This window comes from Malaclemys terrapin, chromosome 1 (genome assembly GCF_027887155.1).
Source record: "Malaclemys terrapin pileata isolate rMalTer1 chromosome 1, rMalTer1.hap1, whole genome shotgun sequence".
Lineage (NCBI taxonomy): Eukaryota > Metazoa > Chordata > Testudines > Emydidae > Malaclemys > Malaclemys terrapin.
Genome location: NC_071505.1, coordinates 295,876,798 through 295,903,166, shown reverse-complemented (window position 1 = coordinate 295,903,166; position 26,369 = coordinate 295,876,798). Strand labels below are relative to the sequence as shown.

General features: G+C 38.2%; 1 protein-coding gene across 2 annotated transcripts in view; it reads left to right on the top strand.

The window, feature by feature from the left end:
* RCBTB1 (RCC1 and BTB domain containing protein 1) overlaps window positions 1-25,464 on the top strand; it is a 47,534-nt gene extending 22,070 nt beyond the window's left edge. For both annotated transcript variants that reach the window (XM_054014996.1, XM_054014991.1), the window contains exons 4-12: window positions 917-1,083; window positions 5,515-5,673; window positions 10,327-10,434; window positions 11,474-11,616; window positions 14,963-15,153; window positions 16,510-16,636; window positions 17,493-17,644; window positions 18,924-19,054; window positions 24,434-25,464. In XM_054014996.1, coding sequence (XP_053870971.1) covers window positions 917-1,083; window positions 5,515-5,673; window positions 10,327-10,434; window positions 11,474-11,616; window positions 14,963-15,153; window positions 16,510-16,636; window positions 17,493-17,644; window positions 18,924-19,054; window positions 24,434-24,574 — 1,319 coding nt within the window. In that variant the 3' untranslated portion in view covers window positions 24,575-25,464. The remainder of the gene's footprint in view (window positions 1-916; window positions 1,084-5,514; window positions 5,674-10,326; window positions 10,435-11,473; window positions 11,617-14,962; window positions 15,154-16,509; window positions 16,637-17,492; window positions 17,645-18,923; window positions 19,055-24,433) is intronic.
* The last annotated feature ends 905 nt before the right edge of the window (window positions 25,465-26,369 follow it).

Here is a 26,369-nt window from a genome sequence, read left to right as displayed (position 1 = left end):
TTTTGAGTTAAATTTGTCATAGTCTATTCTTATGTGCTTGTAGCATGTGGCTTCAAGCTTCTGAAATATTATGAATAAAATGACAGACTGCTCACTCTCTCCTCTAAATTGTTTTCCTGGTTCCTTTATTTAATGTTGGATTATGAGCACATTGAAACACCTTGCTCAGTTTTTTTTTCCCTGGGAAGGGGATATTAAAAAATAATTAACATCAAAATTAGTTAATATGGACTCACTGGACAAAGCCTTCTTTGCCTTGAATTGACAAGAGGCAAGATAGAATCTGTTTAAAGGAAGTTCGGGGAAGGCAGAAAGTCAGAGAAGAGCAGAGAGGTTGCTTGAGAAATTCTCAAGGTTGAAGAATGCTGAGCTCAAGGAAGGGAAGGAAACTAAATGGAGTTCAGGAAATGTCCACTCAAAGTTGCTTCCTATTTGGCTTCCCTTATAGAATAGTGAATTCATATAGAAAGCTGGTTTGGTTTGGGGAAAATAGCTTTTGTCTGTATTGTCTGATCAGACAGCTGACATCAGTTTTAAATAGTTAATGATATTTACTGCCAATTATAGTTGGGTGCGGGAGGGAAGCATTTTAATTCTGCAATAAGGTTAGTGAAACCATTTGTTAATGTCCTCCATTATATTCATGTGCCACCATTTATCTCTCTCAAATAACCCAGAGCTCATGCTATGTTATAGTTATGAATAGTTAGACTTGAGAATGAAGGCTAAAAACTGTACAAAGAAAAAAACTGTAGAACAATTACTACACTAGTCTCACCACTTAATTATTCTACTCTCACTTTCACTTATAGCTCTGTACTTATGCTTTTATAGAAGTTAAAGATAATACAGTGTTTGAATCAATTAACATCTCAATTGGTGGGGGTGGTATCATAAAAATGCATATTTTGTGCAGATGGTGAAGTTTATGCTTGGGGACATAATGGATACAGCCAGCTTGGGAATGGAACAACCAATCAGGGCATTACTCCTATTCAAGTCTGTACCAACCTGCTAATTAAGAGGGTGATTGAAGTAGCTTGTGGCTCTCATCATTCTATGGCCCTATCATCTGATGGAGATGTAAGTCTTATATTTTCTTATTTAACTTTTTCAATAAACTTGGAGTTCCTGAAAGGAATCAGATTGATAGCTTTGGAGACTGAAGTCCTTTCTATCCACAGTACAGGTACAAAGTAACCTTACCCATGCTGTCCTACCAATGTGCTTCAAACCCACGGCACCTTCTCTCTAGCGGTGGGAGGGATAGTTCATTCTCCAGGCCAATTTTAATTCTTCTTCCTTACTGCGATTTGAAAATTGTGGCCAGTGAGTATTCTTGTGGGTTTTTTGTGCATTGGACACCTATCAATAAGTCTGAAACTGGAAAGAACACTGCATCTAAAAAGCAATGTAATTTGTATTCCCTATCTGTATAATAGAGAATTGTACCAGAAATGGTAGAATCTTCCAAAAGATACAAATTTAAAGTTGCTCTCTGTGTGCACTGTTCTAGCACTGACACGGATGGGTCAGTCTGTGGAAGTGTTTTGGTGCTCTTTAATACTGTATCTGATTGCTGCATTATTCATTATTGTGGAAGTATTCTGCTCTATCCACCTTCACATACATTGAGAGGGATTGGGCATAGTTGGTTTTATATCAAAGTTCTGCTGTATGCTACATATGTTGTAGAAAATATATCCCTGCAGAAATGAGTGGAGTCAGGCTTGATTGGTCCATGTCTAGTTACCTGGAAAGTGTAAATCACAAATTTCTTTCAGTACTACTGACTAGTCAATGTTTCCTTTTCAAATGAGCGTAAAAATGGTATTTTTAGAATGCGAGTAATCAGCCTGATCTAATGCTGTTTTAAGGCTTCATCTGAATTATTTGATTCTAAAATCAGTTTAAAATAGTTACGATGAGGAATTAAAAATAGGCATAATTCTGTCTATGTACTGGGTCCCCAGAACCATAGTATCTGAGCACCTCCATATCCTGTTCTAATACAAAATCATACTACTGCCATTATGACACACAGTAGCACATCAATGTCTGTAATGAGGGGGAGGGAAAGTAGATTCAGAAGCTAGTTTTTTGCTGATAATGTGTTGCTTTTGAGAGGAGCTTGTGCTTAGGAAAGATCTTGAGATTTTTCATTTCTTTGCCTTGCATAGGGCATGAAATTTGGAAGCTTAGTGCACCTCGTTAGGCAGCAGTGATATGGTCCAAACAAGATAAGATGAGAAATAGGAGAAAGGGTGTTCTGCAGGGAAGAATGAGACCTGTAATGCATATTTTGAATATAATGTATATTTAAACTGTACTTAATTACAGTGCTAACCTCCTGAAATTTAAACATTTAGTTTGACCTATATTATTATGCATTCTCTTGGTGTTTGACTGAGGCTTTGTCGTTACAAGACATATAACCCTGATTGTACAAAACATAAGGGAATGTGTTATGGAATAATATTTACAGAAAGAATTGGCTGCAAAAGTAAATGACTTTAATCTCTGGAATTTCAGAAGGTCTTTGAAGTGTCACATGACACTGTTCTTGTGGCATTAAATGATGAGCTATAGAGTAGATAAAGGTAGGTGAAGGGCAAACAAACTATCAGCAATTGCCAAATTGGGAGAACTGTTGAACAGATGAATAGAGGCAGCTAGTTCATTTCAAATGGTTTAAAGAGCAGAAGCTGTTATCACAGGTGGCTGTCTTATATGGGGAAACCGTGGCTTAAATTTCACATTCCTGTGGTGGTTTGCTAGGAGGGGAGAAAATATGCTTAAGTTTACTTGCAATTTAACCTCTAGGAACCTTTAAATTTAGAGGCTCACTCTTCCATTATAATTCTGAAAAATAAAGCTGGTAAATCTTTGAAAATGTCTTCATTATAGCTTAACACATAGAGGATGTTAGTTATACAAAGGATACATTTAATACAGTAGAATCTCAGAGTTACGAACACCAGAGTTGTGAACTGATTGGTAACCACACACCTCAATGCAATCAGGCAGCAGCAAAGACCAAAAAAAAAAAAAAGCAAATACAGTACTGTGTTAAACATAAACTAGTAGAAAAATAAAAGGAAAGTTTAAACAAAAAGATTGGACAAGGTAAGGAAACTTTCTGTGCTTGTTTCATTTCAATTAGAATCATAGAAGATTAGGATTGGAAGAGACCTCAGGAGGTCATCTAGTCCAACCCCCTGCTCAAAACAGGACCAACACCAACTAAATCATCCCAGCTAGGGCTTTGTCAAGCCAGGCCTTAAAAACCTCTAAGGATGGAGATTCCACCCTAGGTAACCCGTTCCAGTGCTTCACCACCCTCCTAGTGAAAAAGTGTTTCCTAATATCCAACCTAGACCTCCCCCACTGCAACTTGAGACTATTGCTCCTTATTCTGTCATCTGCCACCACTGAGAACAGCCGAGCTCCATCCTCTTTGGAACCCTCCCTTCAGGTAGTTGAAGGCTGCTATCAAATCCCCCCTCACTCTTCTCTTCTGCAGACTAAACAAGCCCAGTTCCCTCAGCCTCTCCTCGTAAGTCATGTGCCCCAGCCCCCTGATCATTTTAGTTGCCCTCCACTGGACTCTCTTCTTCAATTTGTCCACATCCTTTCTGTAGTGGGGGGCCCAAAACTGGATGTAATACTCCAGATGTGGCCTCACCAGTGCCAAATAGAGGGGAATAATCACTTCCCTCAATCTGCTGGCAGTGATCCTACTAAAGCAGCCCAATATGCCATTAGCCTTCTTGGCAACAAGGGTACACTGCTGATTCATATCCAGCTTCTCATCCACTGTAATCCCCAGGTCCTTTTCTGCAGAACTGCTGCTTAGCTGGTCGGTCCCCAGCCTGTAGCAGTGCATGAGATTTTCCAATCCTAAGTGCAGGACTCTGCATTTGTTCTTGTCGAACCTCATCAGATTTCTTTTGGCCCAATCCTCCTAGGTCACTCTGGACCCTTTCCCTACCCTCCAGTGTACCTACCTCTCCCCCCAGCTTAGTGTTGTCAGCCAACTTGCTGGGGGTGCAATCTATCCCATCATCCAGATCATTAATAAAGATGTTTGGACACTCTGCTCGATACCGGCTGCCAACTAGACATCGAGCCGTTGGTCACTAAATGTTAAGCCCAACAATCTAGCCAATTTTCTATCCAATTAAATTAAGATGGTTAAAGGCAGCATTTTTCTTCTGCATAGTAAAGTTTCAAAGCTGTATTGAGTCAAAATTCAGTTGTAAATTTTAGAAGGAACCATAACGTTTTCTTCAGAGTTACAAATGTTTCAGAGTTATGAACAACCTCCATTCCTGAGGTGTTTGTAACTCTGAGGTTCTACTGTACCTTGAAATACACCCCCCACCACCACCCTCCATATATTCAGTAGGTGTTTAGTTTTAGATGAATTAGAATAGTTAATAAAAGCAAAGGATGTAATATAGTTATGGACAAAGAACCTCATGCTTTTTATTTTTTTTCATGGTGGTAATGTTATAATGTGTGTGGCTGGTGCTTTTGCATAAAGTTTTTTCTCCATTTATTTTCTAGCAATAGATATTAAAGTAAAGCGCTCAATTAGCACCAAAAAGGATATGTTGAATTTATGCAAAGGCAACCTCGGTCTTACAGTTGCAGTCAGCAGCATGTCTGGTAACATCTTTTCTATAAGGGTAAATTTAAAGCAGGACAAAACACTGGATAGTAAACTGTAGGAAATATTCCTACATTTGCCTCTGGGGATGGACTAGATAACCAAATATGAAATAACATACATATATTAGAAACTTTAGAGGAGGGGAAAAAGTCTCCTGAGGCAGTATATATTTCAAGATCTTTTAGGATTTTATGAACCCAGACAACATCTTGCTTTCTTAATTTGAGACATTTTCAATAGCAACAATTTTTTTTATAAAACAACTACCAACCAGTACTTCCCTTCATGCAATTTTTATCAAGTATCATAGCTGCTGAAACTTGTATGGTGAACCAAAACTTCCCCATTCACAAGCTCCAATGGCAGGTTGCGGGAAATAAGGAACCCCAAGGACACTTTTTAGACCCTTATCCACCTGAAACAACAGACTGCTAAGAAAAGTGAGAAGGGGGTAATTCTGTAAAGCTGGAAAATAAATGACATCCTTCACTGCATTCCCCGTTATGCTTAACTGTCTTGAAATATATTGGAAGAGGGGTGTTCAAATTCAGCCCACGAAGTTGTATATGTCCTACTGCCACCTTTATCTTTTATACTGGAAAAATGTCCCTTATTTTTGACAAAATTTGGATTCTCCTGTTTTGGAATAAGTAATTGAAAAAAGTGCCATGTTTATACTGTACCAGATCTAGCTCATAATATTTAAATTAAAAGAAAAAGTCCGTGATTTGGATTTAGCTAGGGTTGGGCAAGTCCTATTTCTTCAGAAGAGCCTAGTAGCAAAACTAAACATTTTAGCTCTAAACTATTCAGATATGTATTTCTCTTTTCATGGGCAGGTATATGCATGGGGCTATAACAACTGTGGTCAGGTTGGATCTGGATCTACAGCAAATCAGCCAACTCCTCGCAAAGTCTCAAATTGTTTACAGACTAAAATGGTGGTCAGTATTGCTTGTGGTCAGACCTCCTCTATGGCTGTAATAGACAATGGTGAGGTAAGCTTTCTCCACGAACCTAATAATATAATACATTGTTGTCTGCTTATGACTGAATAGAGATGAGAAATGCTGACATGGAGAGCACTTCAGTTATGGAAGATACATCAGTAACTACTGTGGAATGTTATGGTCCACAAGAAATACCTTAGTATAACGGTTCAACTGTTCAACAACTTGAGCATAAACAGTAGGAAGTTTCTGCTAAGGGAGAGTTAATTGCATACTTGTCTAAGCTGTTAACAGGGTTTTTCACTTAACAAAATTCACAGAATGGGTTACTCTTTTATAGAAATTATTTTAAGTCTCCACCTCCTAGTTACCATTCAGGTGCCTTCCCTGAAATAAGAATAACTTCCAGATGTGGCTCAAAGGTTTGGATCAGTTTCCAGTCTCTAAAAGATATATTGCTCTGTTTGTATTGTAAAATGTCTTCTGTATTTTTGTAACCTGAGAAAATAGAAAGTCACAGGGTCTGAAAGTCTGCAAATTTATAATACCTAGTTCTATAAGACTATGAGAATGGCCATACAAGGTCAGAGCAATGGTCCATCTAGCCCAGTATCCTGGCTTCTGACAGTGACTGGTGCCAGATGATCTAGAGGGCATGAACAGAACAGGGCAATTTATCAAATGACCCATCGCATATCATCCAGGCCCTGCTTCTGGCAGTTGGAGGTTTAGCGACACCCAGAGCATAGGGTTGTGTCCCTGACCATCTTGGCTAACAGCCACTGATGGACCTATCCTCTGCGAACGTATTTAATTCTTTTTTTAACCCAGTTATACTTTTGGTTTTCACAACATCCCCTGGCAATTTAGTTCCACAGGTTAACTGTGTATTGTGTGAAATAGTACTTCCTTATGGTTCTTGTGTTACATGTTACTATCATATACTCTCCTTAGTCATCTCTTTTCTAAACTAAACAGTCCCAGTCTTAATCTCTCCTCATGTGGAAGCTGTTTCAGACCCTTAATAGTTTTTGTTGCCCTTCTTTGCACCTTTTCCAAAATAATCTTTTCTGAGATGCGGTGACCAGAGTTGCATGCAGTACTCAAGATGTGAGCGGACCGTGGATTTATATAGTGGCATTATGATATTTTCTGTTGTCTTATCTATCCCTTTCCTAATGGTTCTTAATATTGTTCATTTTTTTGGCAGGAGAGAATTACTGCTCTTTCTTGAACGGTAACAGCTAATTTAGACCCCATCATTTTGTATGCATAGTTGGGATTATGTTTTCCACTGTACATTACTTTGCATTTATCAGCATTGAATTTCATCTGCCATTTTGTTGTCCAGTCAACCCAGTTTTGCGAGATCCCTTTGTAACTCTTAGTTCAGTCCAAAGCTGACTGCAATCTTGAGTAGTTTTGTTTCATCTGCAGATTTTGCCACCTCACTTTTTAACTCCTTTTTCCAGTTAGTTTATTAATATATTGCACAGCAGTGGTCCCAGTACAGATCTCTGGGGGGACCCTGCTATTTACTGGTCTCCATTGTGAAAACTGACCCTTTATACCTACCCTTTGTTTCCTACCCTTTTAACCAGTTACTGATCCATGAGAGGACCTTCCCCCTTACCCCATGACTGCTGCCTTTGGTGAGGGACCTTGTCCAAGGCTTTCTGAAAGTCCAAGTACACTATATCCATTGGATCACCCTTGTCCACATGCTTGTTGTCCCCTTCAGAGAAGTCTAATAGATTGGTGAGGCAAAAGCAATGTTGACTCTTCTCCAAGAAATCATGTTTATCTTTGTGTCTGATAATTCTGTTCTTTCCTATAGTTTCAACCAGTTTGTCTGATACTGAAGTTAGGCTTCCCGGCCTGTAATGGCCAGGATCACTTCTGGAGTCTTTTTTAAAACTTGGTGTTACATTAACTATTCTCTGGTCATCTGGTACAGTAGCTGATTTAAAGGATAGCTTACATACCACAGTTAGTAGTTCTGTAGTTTCATATTTGAATTCCTTCAGAACTCTTGAGTGAATACCATCTGGTCCTGGTGGCTTATTACTGTTCAATTTATCAATTTGTTTCAAAACCTCCTCTATTGACACCTCAATCTGGTACAGTTCCTCAGATTTGTCACCTAAAAAGAACATTTCAGGTGTGGGAATCTCCCTCACATCCTTTGTAGTAAAGACCAATGCAGAGAATTTATTTAGCTTCTCCACAATGGCCTTGTCTTCCTTGCGTGCTCCTTTAGCACCTTGATCGTCCAGTGGCCTCCCTGATTGTTAGGCTTCTTGCTCTTGATGTTATTAAAAAATATAGTTTTTGTCTTTTGTTAGTTGCTCTTCAAATTCTCTTTTGGCCTGCCTAATTATACTTTTAAACTTACCTTGCCAGAGTTCATGCTCTTTTCTGTTTTTCTCAGTTGGATTTGACTTCCAGTTTTTAAGATGTCTCTTTGTCTCTAACCACATATTTTATTGTTGGTTAGCCATGGTGGCAGTTTTTGGTCCTCTTGCTGTTTTTTGGTTTTGTTTTTTATTCTGGATATATGTATAGTTTGAGCCTCTATGATGGTGTTCTTAAAAAGTTTCCATGCAGCTTGCAGGCATTTCACTCTTGTGATTGTTCCTTTTAATTTCCATTTAATAGTTTCCTCATTTTTGTGTAGCTCCCCTTTTTGAAATTAAATGCTCCCCCACCCCCAAGAATGTTTAAATTTAACTACATTGTCAGTTGCTATTACTGTTGGTTCAGCTATATTCACCTCTTGGACCAGATCCTGTGTGCCACTTAGGACTAAATCAAGAATTGCCTTTCCCCTTGTGGGTTCCAGGACTAGCTGCTCCGAGAAGCAGTCATTAATGATGTCTATAAATTTCATCTCTGCACTCCATCCTGAGGTGATGTATACCCAATTAATATTGGGATAGTTGAAATCCTTCATTATTACAGTGTGTTCTGTTTTTGTAGCCTCTCTAATCTCCCTGAGCTTTTCACAGTCACCGTCACCACCCTGGTCAGATGGTCAGTAGTATATTTCTACTGTTATAATCTTATTGTTCAAGCATGGAATTTCTATCCATAGAGATTCTATGGAACAGTCTACTTCATTTTAGATTTTTGCTATATTAGACTTTATGCTTTCACATATAGTGCCACTCCCAACCAGCATAACGTACTGTCATTCCTGTATATTCTATACCGGATGCCACTGATTATTGTCATTCCAACAAGTTCATGTGATGTCTATTAATCAATATCCTCATTTAATACCAGGTGCTCATGTTCACCCATCATAGTATTTAGACTTCTTGCATTTATATACAAGCACTTTGTCGATTTAGTTGTGTGCATTTATGTGAATGGGACTCTTTCATTTGACTGTTTCACTACAGTTTCTACCTATATTTTATCAACTTTTCCAGTTTGACATCGAACCACTGATAAATACTCTTTAAGTAGTCTTTCAACCAGTTGTGCATCCACCTTGTAGCTTCCCATATTTCCCTAGTTTCATTATGAAAATGTCATGTGCAACTGTCAAAATCAATACATTACATCTACTTCTTTCCTCCCCTATCCATCAGGCTAGTAACCCTTTCAAAGAAGGAAATTAAGTTTATTTGGCATGATTTGTTCTTGAGAAATCCATGCTGGCTATTCCTTATTTCCCTGTTATGCTCCAGGTGCTTCCAAATTGGTTGTGTAACAACTTGTTTCAGTATCTTTCCAGATACGGAATATGATTTTTTTCAGTGTAACTTGTAGTTTTTCTGATTGCAAAGATTGCATTGATAAGTATGTTTTCCTGAGTCTGTAGAGGGATTGAAACAACCACACCAAGTATAAATTTATTTATTCATCTCAATAGGGTATTAAATGTGAAGCTTAACTATGATAATCTAAAAGCTAGCATAGTTAAACTTCTGTTTAATACAGTGGTCCTGTGTACTTCAATACACCATGCAATCCCATTAGCTGAAAGTGAATTATGTTTCCTGAGAGTTGTTCTAGTGTTATCTAACTGCACTTTAGTGTTCCCCAAAAAGTTTATAATGCAGCCTCGCTGCTGGAAGCAGCCAATTGGATATCTGTTTCACGTTGCTTCAGATACCCCAGTCCCAGAGCAAAGCATCACCAACTGACGGATGGGGCTGTGAGGACCCTCAGTCTTTCCAAGGTTTTAGTTTTCCCGAGAGACCTGTGGATAATTGGGTTGCACTGTACCTGTGGTGTTCTGATGTTTTCATTAGAATGGACACTAGGAGTAAAGTAACAAGTCCTGAACAGGGAAGTAATGGACTACTCTGTTGTTGGACATACTTTAAGTTGATCAAGATGATTGCTTTATAGTTCTGTCTGCTGAAAAATCTTAGACCAGCACAGTAAGACTTCCAGGAGTTTGTGGGATTGTATGTCTTCTGGGAAACTAGCTCAATACAGAAAAGGCAGGCATCTTTTAAAAAGCCAACTTTCTTTTAAAACCTGGAGAATAGAGAAGCTGGAGAAATTGATCAAATTAATATAATATGCCCTCATCTCCATTGCCCTTCCTCTTGTTAGATTTGTGAAGATTTGACATTATGTCAAGGGACTTTCTCCACAGACTTCTATTGTCTCTGGTTACAACTCATATTTTCTGTATTCCTACAAACAGAACAGGGAGCTTAATCTTTGTTTTTCTTAAACTAGGTATATGGCTGGGGTTACAATGGCAATGGTCAGCTAGGTCTGGGAAACAATGGTAATCAACTCACACCTTGTAGAGTGGCAGCATTACATGGTGTATGTGTACTTCAGGTAAGTCCAAAGTAGAAGTAAACAATGCATTAATATTATATACGTCTTCAAAAATTTCACCCAATCTGAGTCATAAGCACGTTTCTAAATTCAGGATTTTAGTGTTCTAGTTCTTGTAAAATCTATTAAAACTGAAAGATTGTGGACAATCTTTGTAATGCTTGCTTTTGTATAACCTTGTGAATGTGTCAAAATGCTTCATTGCTGAATAACGTAAATAAACTATGCATACAATGTCATGCAGGTACCATTTCTGTATATTGTGGGGCATGAAGAAGTGAGGTATAGAGGACAAGCTTGTAAGGAATGATCAAGAACAGGGAAACTAAGAGGTTCAAAGGATTTGTCTTAATATCCTATCTAGACAGTGGGTTAGGAGTGAAAGGCTAGCGAGAAGTCTTATGGTGAAAGCATAGGGCTAGGATTCAAGAGATCTGGGTTCTAGTTAGGACTGTCAGACTTGTATAACTTAGGTTAAGTGATTGTGTGACCCACCCAATTTTTTTCTCCACCTCTACAATAGATAAAACCCCCCTTACAGCGCTGTTCAAGCCTCAGTTCATTAGTTTGTAAAGCACTTTGAGATCTTGGGATTAAAAGTTGTATGTAGTTGTCTCGTGTGAAAGATTTAACTGTTTCCGGAGGAATTACTGAAGTTTGTAATTTAGAGGTCAGAGAGACTGCAAGGGGATTATACAAAGTAGTCCAAGGTTAAAAACCTAAGACAAATTGTTTAGCTATTGTGGACAAAGAATGTTACTAGATTTTTTTTTTTTTTATAATTCTATTTATTAAATGAAGAATTGCAGGAAACACTGAGGAATAACCAATGAATACTAAATTACCAGTGCTTGAGGTTGTCTAGTACTTATTGCTAATGTATTTCATGTTAGCTTTAAGTATCAGGAAATAGTTTCTGGTCCTAAATGGAGAATGATGGAGGTATTGAACGGACTTCAGACAGATTAATGTAACGAGTGTAATAATTTGTCTTCCACTTGTTTCTGTTTAGTAGTAATCCTTGTAAATTTATTTACAGATTACCTGTGGCTATGCGCACACACTAGCACTAACAGATGAGGGTTTGCTCTATTCCTGGGGAGCTAACACTTATGGGCAGCTGGGAACTGGCAATAAAAGTAACCAGCTAAGCCCGGCGCAGATCATGATGGAAAAGGAAAGGTAATGTTGCTGCAGCTAACACATTTTTAGATTGGGTTGTGGGAGCATGCATTATGGAGTCTGTAGCTCTAGAAAGGTGTGTCTTGCTTTATGGATACTTCTTCCTGTTTGTTTGTTAATCTTGTACTATACCATACTCTTATCCTACCTTTTTTCTCTAAATTCTAGACAGGGTATTTGTGGTGGCTCCTATGCTAACGTTTGAAAGTATGTATATTCTATACATATCTGATGCAGAGATGTAACGGACAAGGAGGCCAAATGTTAATTTCAACAAGCCATTCCACTGATGACCTCTTTAATCAAAACATTTGGATTCTATGTGCCAAGTTGTTATACTATATTGATGCCTATATTTGAAGAAAAAAAAGCCTGGTATGTGGTGATTCACTAGGAAAGTCAGCTGTCTGAGATTCTATAGTCAAAAGCCAACAATGTGTTTTGTAAGTTCCTCTTAACTCTGAAACACTTGGACTTCTATGTCAATTTTTAATAAGTGATTTGCTCTCATTCTACCTAGTTCTGTTTGTGTAGTTATCTAATGGGCAAACAGTCTGCTTCTGGCTGCCTTTTCGTTATACAGCTAAATTTTCCATTTGGGAAACCAAGGCCATTCGTAAGATGTCTTTGCATCTTTATAAAAGTGAGGTGACAAAGCTTTTCAGTAGTGAGCCTGCTAAAAGTTCAACAAAACTAAAGATGGTAGAAAATAGTGTGTTTTTTGTGAAGGACTTCTTGAAGTGATAAAGAATCAGAAACGAAATTGGATGATGAACACTGGTGGAAGGAAAGATAATACAGAATAGGGTTTTCTTTTCTCTTAAATAATCATTCAAGTGAGGTGCATGCAGAACTTAAATTCTGAACTGATCATGTCTTCAGGCTTTTTTTTTAAGTCTTCATTTCAGAAATATGAAGTGGATAATGCTTTGCTAATGATAAAATTGAAAAAATGTTCCAGAAAAAGCAATTTGTGGTGCTAAATTTCGATGAATCTACCCTCCCCCACTGAACTTATTTGACTAGTCTTTCTTGGAGTCAGTGCTTATGTGACAGCGTTTTCTGGTGGGATACATTTTAATTCTTGCTGCTCCTGTTGTCTATACATACTACCCAATCTGCCATCTATGTTAAATGCTACTAATAGAGGCTACTAGCAGATCCTGTTGAAGCGGAGTGCCATGCTGTCTCAAGGAATAAGTATGGTGTATCATTAAATTTGAGTTTTACATTCAGGGTGAAGCCTAATAGCTTAAAAGGAAATCTGAGTTAACCCCTGGAGATGCAACCTTGAAGGAAAGAATTTGAGTGCAGATGTCCAGCAGGTAAAGGACCTCTATTTATCAAAGAAAGAAAAGGTCCTGTGCTTGGTGCTCTACAAGACACATGCCACCTTTGACCACAGGAGCTTACATTCTAGAACAGAGCAGAGATAAGGCAAGTAAAAAAATAGGGTAATGTCAGTGTTGGTGGAAACACGAGTAATTGAGGGCACAGTGGAGTCGTGCATGGATTTGAAGGCAAGGAGTGGTTGTGGCCTCAGAAGGAGAGGAAGAGTTATTAACAGAACTTTATTTTTAATGATTTTAATGTTGAGAGAATTTGCTGTTGCTGGCTGGGATGGGCAGTTTTGGTAGAGGTGAGGTTATAGTAGTGGTATTGTGGGGGGTGAATTGAGAGTAGTAATTCCTGAGTGAGAAGAGGCAGCGTGCTAAATTGCTGGAGTTACCAGCTGTGGAACCTATGGGATGCTCCAAAATCTTGTTGTCTGATGGGTCTTAATACTATTTTAAAGTGAAACAATGATTGTGTGTAAAATACTTAACTTGTTTTCTTTGTATATTAGGATTTACTCAATGCTTAATTTGTGTCAGGGCTGAGTCCTGGCCCCTCTGCGCTTGGCAGTTCATAGCCCCGGCCCCTCTGGGCTTGCTTCATCAGTTATGAACGTAAAAAAATATTGCTGGAGCACGAGCACCACTTTCATTACAAATTTAAACACTGGATTTACCAATGAAAGTATCAAATTTCAGGATATACCACCTGATACTCTATGCCGAAAGACAATTTTTGATCTATAATCTGATATTTGTGCTACTCCTAGATTGTCATATTGGGATACTGACTTTCGATATACAGAAGAAAAACTGCCAGGAAATATGATAAATTAGGTTTTATTGGAAGTTTTTTTTGTCTGATGTTCTCCACTGACTTTTTTTTTTTTAATGTGGACAAAACCTGAGACCCTGGCATGCATATTTTTAGCATGGGAAAACAAGAAGACCCAGTTTACTTTAAAACTAACTCTAGAACTTCCCTCCCAATTTTTCATTTCTGTGGCATTGTTCACCAGCTGAACAGAGTTTCTGGATACATCCTTGCAATTCTTTTAATGGGAATGTGATTCTTCTCTGTTTGTATATAATCACTTCAGATAACAGTTTAGGGATTATTTGAGTAAATGGAGAACAGAATAGGTAAGTGTACAGCAGCAGCTGCAGTTCTTTAAAACACTGTGGACATAGTTTTTTAAAAAACTGCAAAACAATAGGGTTTTTTTTTTTTAAAAGAATGTGATTATTGAATAATGTGAATATTTAAAATGATAATCTTGTCAATTTATTTTCCAAACAGGCTTTAAACACTGGGGGGGGGGGGAAAACTAAATACAACACGTGAGGCCAAAAATAAAGGCATGTTTTACAGCAGGCTATATCTCTGTCTAAATATCAGAGCCCATCCAAAGAGGGACTGGGAGATTCTTTAGTGAAGTATTTTAAGTGCTTGTTTCAAAAGGCATTTTCACTGCACTGGTACTAATAATTTAAAATGAGAGAACTATCTCATAAAAGTGCTGTTTGAAGACAAGGCCTGGAACATGCACCATTAATTTGGGAATAGCTTTCCAGGCTACTTCTCAAATCTTGTTTTGTTACAAAATATAGATGTAGTAATTTCTTCATGCTTATCCTTAGGCTTTGCTTACGTGTATTGCAATATCTGGTGATGTCCCTTTGTTTTAGAAATCTCTGCCTGTTAAGTGCCTATTGTGGGTGAGGTATGAAGAATGTTGGTTGAAAGACTTGTGAATATCATTTTCTGTAAATGTCATTGTAATCGGATATTGTATTGTCTTATATCTCTGTAATTTAATACTGAATCTGATTATGTGAAGGTTGTTCAGTTCGAATCGATACCCAGTCAAAAGAAAATACAGGGCTACAGATAGCATATTCTCTACTTTTCCCACTAATATAATTAGATTGTCTTTAATTTTATGCTTCTGTGATTTTAAATATATGTTGTAGACAAACTCTGCATTTTCTTTTGATTTTTCTATTCACAGGGTGGTGGAGATTGCAGCCTGCCACTCTTCTCACACTTCTGCTGCCAAGACCCAAGGTGGCCAGGTGTATATGTGGGGCCAGTGCCGTGGCCAGTCTGTTGTTCTTCCTCACCTCACTCACTTCACTTGCACTGATGATGTGTTTGCTTGCTTTTCTACTCCTGCTGTGATGTGGCGCCTCCTCTCCGTAGGTGAGAGCAAACTGGGACATGTTATGCAGTGCTACAGCCAAAAAATCTAATACTTGTATGGAACAGATTTCCCATTTAATTATAAATATTTGCACCTTCAGAAAATGTGCTTTCTTATTAGAATCTGTATATTATAGTGGGGTGGGAGCTCTGTGATAGCTAAGGGTGAAAGCAACTTACTGTTTAGCAATCAATGTTTAAGTGCTCTAAAATTCACATCATGTGCACTTGCCATTGTCATGTACACTACTGGACTGCTGGAAATCCACCATGGGAAAAATAGAATAGACCACTGTGCTGCTCTGCTTGCATGACTCACAACTCAGCATAGAAGTGAAGGGTCTGTGTTGCCTTTGGTTGCAGATGCACTTCTCATATCCCACCATGAGCAGTGGCAATTTGCTGACAGTAATCCCTGCACCAATCAGCATAGCTGTCACTAACACAGTGGCAGGCAGTTGGAGCGCACTCAAATAAATAAAAGAATAGTATTGTGGGGCACAGCACACCACATGATATGACACTCTTACTTAATCTTCCTTCATGCCTTCTTATTGTAGGGCAGCCTTGGCTGAAACATACTTGCAATATATTCCAAGGGGCTCTTGCCAGTTCACATGGGGTGGGCAGAATTAAGGTTGCTAAGCTCATAGGTAGGTTTCCTGCAATGCCACAAATCTCTGAAAGCTTGTGCTACTACTGACTATTGTACATTTTTATAGGTAAATGGAGGACTTCAATCCCCAGTGCTATTAATCAAGCATCTTTCACAAATGCTAACATAAGTTTTTTTGGGGTTGTTTTAAAAAGTAAATCTGAGGGTTTTTTGTTTTTTTGTTTTATTTTTATAATTATTATAATTATTTTTTTTAGAGAGCAATGTCAGCTTGGGCACCACAAGCTCATAATACACGAGGACACTTTTTTCATAGCTGGGTCTGATGTACTGCATTTCCTCGCAGGAAGGTTAATCTACATTTTCCAGACCTGCATAGGATCTGTCCAAATGCTGAGGAAACTCAGTTTGGGAGTTTGCTCAAGTGGGTAATTTTAATAGTTTTCCGGTTTGAATAGTTTCCTTGGTAGCAGTTGCAAGGCTGTTGTACCAGCCTCACTTTTCATGACATGCTTATCAGATGTTATGCTCTCATAATTGGCTCATAAAATCAGTGCTGACAACACTGAACCCCAGTCAGGACTACCAACATAGATCTGCCAGACATTTACTTCCTAAACATCACGTAGTTACCCAGTGACCATCTTTTCTTGACTAGCCTGTTTAATTAAGCCACTCTGCGTATGTATGTATGTATTAGACAGAATGTATTTGGTTTTCAAAACCTTTGGTTTTTTTAGAGCATGAAGACTCCTTAACAGTAGCTGAGTCTCTGAAGAAAGAGTTTGACAGTCCAGAAACCTCAGACCTAAAATTCCGCGTAGATGGAAAATACATCCATGTTCATAAAGCTGTTCTAAAAATCAGGTAGTGTTCATGTTTCATGGCTTCTTGGTCAGCAATCCCTCTACTGCATAGAGAGCAACCCGTTAACTTGTCCTCTCAGAGAGAGCCATCTGCAGTGCTGTCAAAAGCGAAGGTGTACTTAGACTTTTTAAGACTGTTCACTATTATTGAAATTGTTTAAGCTTGTATTTTGGACTGCTGGGAAGGATGAGGGTGACACAAGAAGATCTTTAGAAATGAGGGGATTTGTCTGAATTAGTGTTTTGATGTCTTTTTTTATTTTTCATGGGCCAGTAGCTGTCCTGGAAATTTCTCAGGTAATATAACCACATAGTTAACCAGATCTTTTAAAAACAAAGATAAGTAACTAAATAGTTAATTGCACTGGCTGAATACACATGAACGAGACATACTGTTTTTACATTTTATTTCTCTAAGTGTAACTTACTAGAATGAGATTGTTAAATACTAAATTTGAGAAGGGGCTGCACCGAAATACCAGTTCTTAACATTTTCTGAGTGTGGATCAATATCCAGATGTCACAGCAGGGGCCTGTTTCTTTATTTAAAAAATTATTAAAGCCCTTTTTTAAATTCCATGTGTACAAAACTGAATTCTTTTTTTCAAATTCTTATCTGTTGTATCACACACAAAATAATTGCTTTATTCTCGATGCACAAATATTACTTGCATTTGTTGTACCCCAGTATTGAGAAGAGAACATACCCTTTTGGTATTTAATGACATTTATATTTAGAGATCTTAATTTATTGTAGAGAAAATGAAGGGAAGCTTTATTTCAAATGGTCTCTAATATATAGTATACATGTATCCTATCACGTTATGCCAGATAAATGTTCTGCCTTCCTGTTCTAGATGTGAACACTTCAGAACCATGTTCCAGTCATATTGGAATGAGGACATGAAGGAGGTGATAGAAATAGACCAATTTTCTTACCCAGTGTATCGTGCCTTTCTTGAGTACCTATATACAGACAGCGTTGATCTGCCACCTGAAGATGCTATAGGTAGCACAGTCTTCTTTGGCCAAATTACATGATAAATCCAGAGACTTGATAAATGGACGAAAAAGTGGGGGAATAAATGGTGCATGTATGGTCCTAAGACCAACATATGATCAGTTTCATGGTGATTACATTTAAAGCACAACTAAAGTAAACTCTGTTAACAACTTGCTATAGAAATAGTGCTGTGTAACTCTGAATAAATTGAGCAGCAAGTATCGGAGAGTAAAAGGTAGAGGAGGTGTTTAAATTACTCTTCTGAAATAAGCATTCGTACCTTTTGCTAAATTGAATCAATTATGCTTTGAAATGACTTCAAGAAAAAAATTTAGTCCCTATAATGGGGTAATTTTTACCCAGCACAGTGGACAAGCTCTGAGTTAAATTCTAGCTTTGATAGCAACAGTTGTGCACTTGGTACTTTCCCTGTTCTGTAACCATGTACTTAACTTTTATGCATATGTGTAGTCCTGTTGCTGTCAGTGGAACCACTTGTGCTTAGGGATAAGCTCCTGTGTAAGGGTACATCTACACTACAGCGGGGAGTCGATTTAAGATACGCAAATTCAGCTACGTGAATAGCGTAGCTGAATTCGACGTATTGCAGCCGACTTACCCCGTTGTGAGGACGGCGGCAAAATCGACTTCTGCCGCTTTTTGTCGGTGGCGCTTACTACCACCTCCGCTGGTGGAGTTAGAGCGCCGATTTGGGGATCGGGACGCGATAAATCGATCCCCGAGAGGTCGATTTCTACCCGCCGATTCAGGCGGGTAGTATAGACCAGACCTAAGTGTTAGCAGGATGGGGCTTAAAGTAGTGAAAAGGCCTCTCTCTTCTTGAATGTCAGTAAAGCTGATTTTCTGAATAACACCCAATGGAATTGATATATGGTGTTGTGTGTTGGGGAATGTCTGTGCTGCAGCTGGGAGTGTGCTTCCCAGCCTGAGGAGGTACAGACATGCACCAGCTCCACTCAAGCGTGGACTCTAAGAATAGCAGTATTGACGTTGTGGCCCGGGTGGCAACTTGGGCTTGCTCAACCCCTTGGTCCTCATGTGAGTGATTAGCCTGATTCACCACCCACTCTGCAATGCCCACGCTGCTATTTTTAGTGTGCCACTTCAAGCACAGCTAGCACGTGTCTGCCCAGGCTGGGAGGTAGGCGCTCAGTAGTATAGATATACCATACTTCACACAGAGAATGAAGACAGTTTGGAGCGTGCCTTGATACTGTAAAAGCAGAGATTGAAAGTGGCTAATATAATGGCATTTTAATTTCAGGACTTCTGGATTTGGCTACATCTTATTGTGAAAACAGATTGAAAAAACTGTGTCAACACATTATCAAGAGAGGAATTACTGTGGAAAATGCATTTTCATTGCTCTCTGCTGCAGTGAGATATGATGCAGAGGTAAACTTCTAAAGATTAAACTCACTAAATAGACTACCTCTTTTTGACTAGAACCATGGAGCATAGCACACAGCTTTTTATCTCCATTTTGATTGAAGGAAAATTGCTCGTTGCATTGAGAATTTGGGTTCTGGTGCTGTTCCTTGGACTCTGTAGTCATTCTGTTCAGAGTAAAAGCCATATCTTTGTATTAAACTTCTAGTAGACAAATTAACTAGCACTTTATATAAAAAAGAGTCTTATTTTAATCAAGCCACTGCATGAAGTACAATATAAATAACTTTCATATTGTCTAGTTCATGGTAGCCATTTTGTGCTGTTTTGCCTAGCTTCATAATGCATCGCTCCATGTTATCTGGAAAAAAATTCTGTGCTGAAAACTTTCTATCTAGAGGCTGAAAATATTACTTTGCAAATAAAGGGCAGGCTTTAAAAAGAAAGCAAAACCTGGAGATTCTAAAAGTTCTGCCGATTGGTTTTATAACACTAATCTTTGCTTAATACGTTTAAATATGTACACAGTACAAGTTGCAGCTTTTTAAATCCTCTTCATGTGTTTGGGATTTTTCTTGTAATATTATTGATGGCAGGGTACTGACAGCTGCGTCTGAACTTTCGTTAACAAAGTTGTTTAGAAGTAGGTGACAGAATAGGCACCAGATGAACCTATTTGCTCCCTCTTGATTTACGCTTGGATATAGACATAGACATCAGCATTTTGGTGCCATGAAAACTTCCATTATCTTGTACACAGGGTAGATTGATTTAAATCAAAGCAATTTTATTCACCAGTTTAAATCAGCAAGCAGGAAACTTTGATTAAATCATTGATTTTAATCTTGTTTTGCATTTGTACTTTTATTTCCTTAAAAAAAAAATTGAGTCTCACGGGTTGGTAACTATTAAATGTTGATTTGCAACTAAATATAGCCTTTACACTAAATGTGGTACTTTTATCCACATTTATTTAAGAAATTATGTAGCTTAAAATAACTGTATTCTGTCTTAATTTTTGCATTTTTATTAAGTTAGTAAATGGTGAATGATGCTTTACGTATTTAGTAGATTTTTTTACTCAACAGATTAATTTTTTTAGTCATGATTTGTGTCAAGCTGCATTTGGTTGGAAGTGGGAATGCAATTAAAAAAACTGTAATTTAAAATTGCTTTTCATTAGTTTAATGAAACTACCTTAAATGTGCTAGATGTGTAAGAAAAAATAAGTTTCTATCAAGACCTGTTTTGCATTTAAAACATTGATTTATTCAACAAAGGAAGTATTATCTGTAGTTAGTAAAATAAACTGTTCTTCTGGTGACCATCTCCATCAAGATTTTAGAATTAGTAGAACTCATCCTCTCACCTGGTTTTTATTCTTCTGGCATATGGCTTCTGAGGGCACAAACAATGAATTAGATGTTGAGTAAGTGGTGGAGCCATTCTCATGGCAGTTCTTATTCGTAGATTGGAAGAGGGAAAACAATATTTCCTGGTTTTTTTTTTTTTTTTTTTTTCCAACTCCCAATCAGTGTCTCAGTTTTGAAATAACTAGGCATTGAGCCAAAGAAGTTGAACAAACTAAAATGAAGAAAAATGTCCTCTGTACCTGTAATTCTCTACTGCTATCAAAGCTGGTTTAGTGCTTCAACAAACTGCTTATAGATTGTTTAGCCAGTGATTTCTACCAGCTCACTGGTTTGGCTTTCTTTAAAACTTTGGCAGCAAACATGTACTGCTTTAATATTTGTATTCAATTTACAATCATTTTAATAGACTATATTAAGCTTAGGCTTTTAATATAGCTTGTCATAACTTTTTATATATAATTTTAATTTTAAATACACTTTTCTTTTTAAAAATAAGCCTATTTAATTTAAATCTGGTTTAAATGAAAAATAGTTATCTTGACTTCTTTAATTTATTTTTATCCTCACTGAATTTAAATTGCATTTTCCTTTTATGTAGTGTGTAGTTCCTTTAAATATGTGGGAACCAGAGACTACAATTCTGGGAATAGAAGACAATTGTGTCTGGGTATTCAGGCATCAAACATTGTACACATCTAGAATGACATAACCAAATTCTTTAATTACTGAACTGATAATGGAAATAAGTTAAATATAATGAAATAAACTTAACAATAAAAATCAGATTACAATCAAAGTAGAATACCTTAAGTGTAATATCTGTTCCTACAATGGAATAAAATGGCAGGAAGTAAAGCTCATCATGGAGCTAGCTAACTGAACTATGAAGTCAGACAAATGGTATATGAAGGGGAGATGCAAATGACATTTTTCGCATTATGAAGTAATATTTAACTATTTTGCTGTTTAATCAGATCAGCTGGCAGACTCCTCTCCTAGGGTCTGCAGGTCCTGAAGGTATTTACTTCTTGATTTCCTTTGGCATTTGTTACTCAGACTAGCCTTTGTTACTAAATATGTGACTCTGCTGCAGCTAGATATTTTTCTATAGGCTGTTCACTCTCACGAAAGATTGTGTTGCTTCATAGATCACACATCATGTGCTTTGTAGCGACCAAAATGCGCATACATATACATGTGCAGTTGTGCTTACCTCGAAGCTTAACTTCATCTGTTAAAAGAATTGCAGTTCTCTCAACCCTTTTTTGTTTTGGAGATAACAGACACAATACAAAGCTTTTTATTTGAAATGGCAGGTTATCGATTTTAATTTCACAAAGCCAGGTGTGACATCCATGGATGTGGTTTGGGAGGTGGAGGTGAAATAGTCCTGCAGAATGCGTTTCCCGTGTGCCTTCATGATTCTCCCTTTTAAAGAGTGGGAAAAGAAACCGTTACTCTGCTGCAGGATGTACATTCTGCCTTTTGCTGATTGAGCTTTGTGTACAGTCTGCCTTACTGATTGCCAGGTGTAAAAGCTAAACCAAAGCAAAATGGAAGGCTCTGCACTGTGGTTCTGAGCTTCTCTTGGGCATCTACAACATTCAGAAGACTGACTTTAAGTGTCTCTAGAATCTATAATTACATGTGCAGTAAGCTAAATGGCAAGTTCAGATGACTTTAGTAATGTAGTTAGTTCATGGGATGTTCTTTCTCTAAAAAGCATCAGTTAAAACTGCATCATCTATTTAAAATATGTCCATATCATGAAATTGTCTACTTTTCCAGTACTGAGATGCAGTATGTTTCTCTGGGATTAATGACTGGCTGAATTGTAATGGCCAGCGTTACACTGTAGGTCCAGTTTCTCCCTGCAGCTAACTAATCACTGAAAGTATCTTGTGCCTCTATCATTTATCACTATATACACTGAGGTTTTACTTTGTGATCCAGTGTGCAAATATGACTTATCTAATTCTTCTGCAGAATTCTAAACTTTCCAAAGTGTCTTCCTGTAATGATAATACTGCTTGTATTTTTGTTACTCTGACTTGGAGCATGGGAATCTTATTAATAAAGTACTGTAATACAGTAAATGTGTACGTGATGTAGTTTTATTGAAAATCGGTTTAGTCCATTTGTTATAAAAATTCACAGCTATGTTCGGCCTTTCATAAACCTGTTACTTATTACATAGACGCAACACAAGCCAAAACATGCATGCAGCTCCAGAGATCCTGATCTTAAACCAGGGCATTTTCTGTATTGCTGTGTCAAGAATGGTTGACTTGGTGTCAGTGAGCTTACTTTCCATCCTGGCCGAAAGTGCAGAAATGCAAATATGGCTTTACCTAATCACACTTGCAAGTGGCTTGTAAGTGGCTTGATTGTCTTTAAAACTATTGTATATTCTGTAGGCTGGATATTGAAGTACGACTAGACTAGATGGGGTCTGTCACATTAACATTCTACTCCATGGGGAGGCGGGATGGAAGGGGAGATACTTAAATAGGATGCAGTAGTCCTTACTATAACAGATTGTCCGAACCTAGAATTGTAGCATGAAAGAGAAGATTCCTCTCTAAATGGAACAGTTGGCTCCTTTAATCATCTGATCATCTGACAACATCTGGGGTTTATGGCTGACTTTGCTGTGGGCTGCAGAATTAGTAACTCTGTGTAATATTAATACCATGTGGGTGCAGTGTGAGAATTGTTTGAGGCACTTTTTGATCTTTAGATGGAAGGCATTCTATAAATATTTAGGCTGTGGGTCAGACTTTAGTGTGATGTAGAATTAAAGTATGGGACTTGGGCTACCTTGTGCCCAATACATTCCTGCTAAATATTTCCATGAGAAACAAATAGAGCCATTTCAGCACTGGTTTATTCCTAGTGGACATAAAGGCGTCCTGCATGAACTTTATAGATTTCTTTAAAGATATCTCCATCTAAATCGGGGTGGCCAACCTGAGCCTGAGAAGGAGCCAGAATTTACCAATGTACATTGCCAAAGTGCCACAGTAATACGTCAGCAGCCCCACATCAGCTCCCGCTCCCAGCGCCTCCCACCCACCAGCAGCCCTGCCAATCAGCGCCACCCCCTCCCTTCCCGCACCTCCCAATCAGCTGTTTTGTGGAGTGCAGCAGGCTCTGGGAGGGGAGGAGGGAGAAGCGAGGGCACTGCAGGCTCAGGGGGGGGTGGTGGAGTGGAGTGGGGGCAGGGCCTATGGCAGAGCCAGGGGTTGAGCAGCGAGCCCCCACCAGGCACATTGGAACGTTGGCACCGGTAGCTCCAGCCCCGGAGTCAGTGTCTATACAAGGAGCCGCATATTAACTTCTGAAGAGCTGCATGTGGCTTCGGAGCCACAGGTTGGCCACACCTGATCTAGATATACTATGCTGTAATTAGCCTTTTCTCTAAACCAGTGCAGCATCGCTCCATTCGGTAAACCAGTGCAACTTTGTATTTAGACCAGGCTTTAATGTGGAAATGGAAGAACTGAATTTTCTCAATCCAGTCTTGGGTATCGTTTTTCAAAGATGGCTTTTACTCCTCTTTCCGTTAGCTGTCAGTGGAATGTAGACATAATTTCCACCCTGGATGCTTCCTCTGAAATAGCTAAAACCAATCCAGTCTGCGAACACTCTTGACCAGGGCAGGAGAAACTTTTGAGGTGAGATGAGGCAGTTCAATCTGTTTTAAGTAAAATATGCTATTGTGAATAGTACATGGGCTCTCAAAGTGAGAGTTGTGAACATGTTTGAAACGGTCATGAGCACCTTCTGTTCTTTCTGGCTAGTTTGGAGGATCTATTTTTTGTTGCAATGTGGGGCACGGTATGGAAAAGGTTGAGAACAGCTGGGATAATGTATTTACGTAGCTCTCTAATCTGTTTATAATTCCACTGTAATTACACAAGAGATGTAAAAGCATTTGAGCCTGGTTCTAAATAGTCTTATGGTGTAACCAAAGCTAATAAAAAGGCTTTTTGTTTTGTTTTGTGTCTAGGATTTAGAAGAATTCTGCTTTAAGTTTTGTGTCAACCATTTGACGGAAGTGACACAGACTGCAGCGTTTTGGCAAATGGATGGCCCCCTGCTAAAGGAATTCATTGCTAAAGCCAGTAAATGTGGAGCCTTTAAGAACTGAAACACATGGCTGTAAGTTTTGGGTGACGTAGGGTTGTACCAGTCATAGCTGGTTTGCTGTATTCATGAATAACAGGCTTGTGTAACCCTGCAGGTGAAGAAAAACAAAACAAACCTAATTGATTGCATTATTTTGGGGTTATAAAACTCTATACAGAAACTGCAGCAAATGTTCTGTGTGCTGTATCCATGCTTTTAAAAAAGTGAACTGTTGCAAGACATGCAAGTTAGAAGGCTAACATTAACTTACATTTGGAGAGCTGGAAATCTTCACGTTGCTGTTTTTAAGTTTACTGTACTTCTGAGGTGGGAAAAATTGAAGCAGGAGGATGGTTTTGAGTGCTGATGAGAGGATTAATCATTTGGTGCCTGGAATTGGGATTTCTTAACTTGATCTGTTGGGACCTCCAGGGAGTTGCAGCAGAGGCTGAACTGAGCCATTGAAACATTTCATGTAAATGTTAGCTCTGTAGAATTACCCTGAAGGAACAAACAGGACTGATTTCTTTTGTATTGTGGTTGCATGATTATGAATTTGTGACAATTTTGCTATGTATAAATCAAATGTATTCAAGGCTTAGAGGAAACTGCAGAAAAGATAATGTTGCTATAAAATATACTCAGAGAAAATTTACTAATTGAATTGGAAGTAAAGCTGCTCATCGGTGATACATTAACATGCAAAGGGCAACATATAATCTAGATGTTCAAACATTATTTATAATAGTAATCGAAAGACTTATTGCCCTGTTTTGAGGGCCAAATCAAGTTAATTAGGCTATTCTAAATAAAAGGGGAGAGAACTGTTGGAAAGTTATTGTTTTTTGCATTGGAGTATTGTATAAAAACTTTAAAATTACATGTAATAAAATTACACTTTTTTTCAAATTGTCCACTGTAAACTCTTCTGACTTGAAGGAAATGTCATATCTTTTATTGCATCTACCACAGAATAAAGTTACAAATAGTGTGGCAAATGTGTATTGACAGAATCCAGTCCCAATCCAACTCTATATGCCAAACAAGCGGTGTTACACTTGCAATCCGTACGTCAGGAAATAGAAGAGAATTTATCCACGTACTTACTTGGCCTGCATCAATGTAATATCGGTCTCTCTCAAATGTCAATGAATTTATCATGACACTCCTATGAGGTATGGGCTTCCCTTAAGTGTTTGGGAAGTGCCTAGCACAGAGTGGATGCTACTGTAAATAATTAAAAATTGTAGGAAAATATGCCCATTTCTCAGCAGAACTTAGGCACAGTAACCACCTGCCCATGGTCACACAAGAAGAATGTGGCAAAGCAGTGAACCCAGAGCTCCAAAATCAGAGTTTCAGTGCTTTAACCACAGAACCATCCTTCCTCTCTGATTTACGACAACTCTCTTGCATAGCGTGGCAGAGATCAGTATGCCTGGTTTTTATCATTATTGTTATTCCAAAGATTCTTTGGAATGTGATATTTTGCATTGTGGATTCTTCTTCTAAAGTAATGCATTTAAGTGCCTCAAAGAATTTATTTTGCAAGCCAAAAGCAAAACAAACAGTTCAGAGAAACAATGTGAATTATAGTACTATAAAAAGTTGGTTTGGGAGGGGCAGAGATGGAATGAAAGTTTCCTTTAGAGGACAATCTATTCAAGTGTTACAGCAATAGAAAAATCTACACTATTGACTAAGATAGGAAAGAGAGTTGTAATTGGACTTAGCCCTGGTCTACACTACAAAATTACTTCAGTATAACAGCGTCTCTCAGGTGTACGAATAATCCACACCCATAAGCAACATTGTTA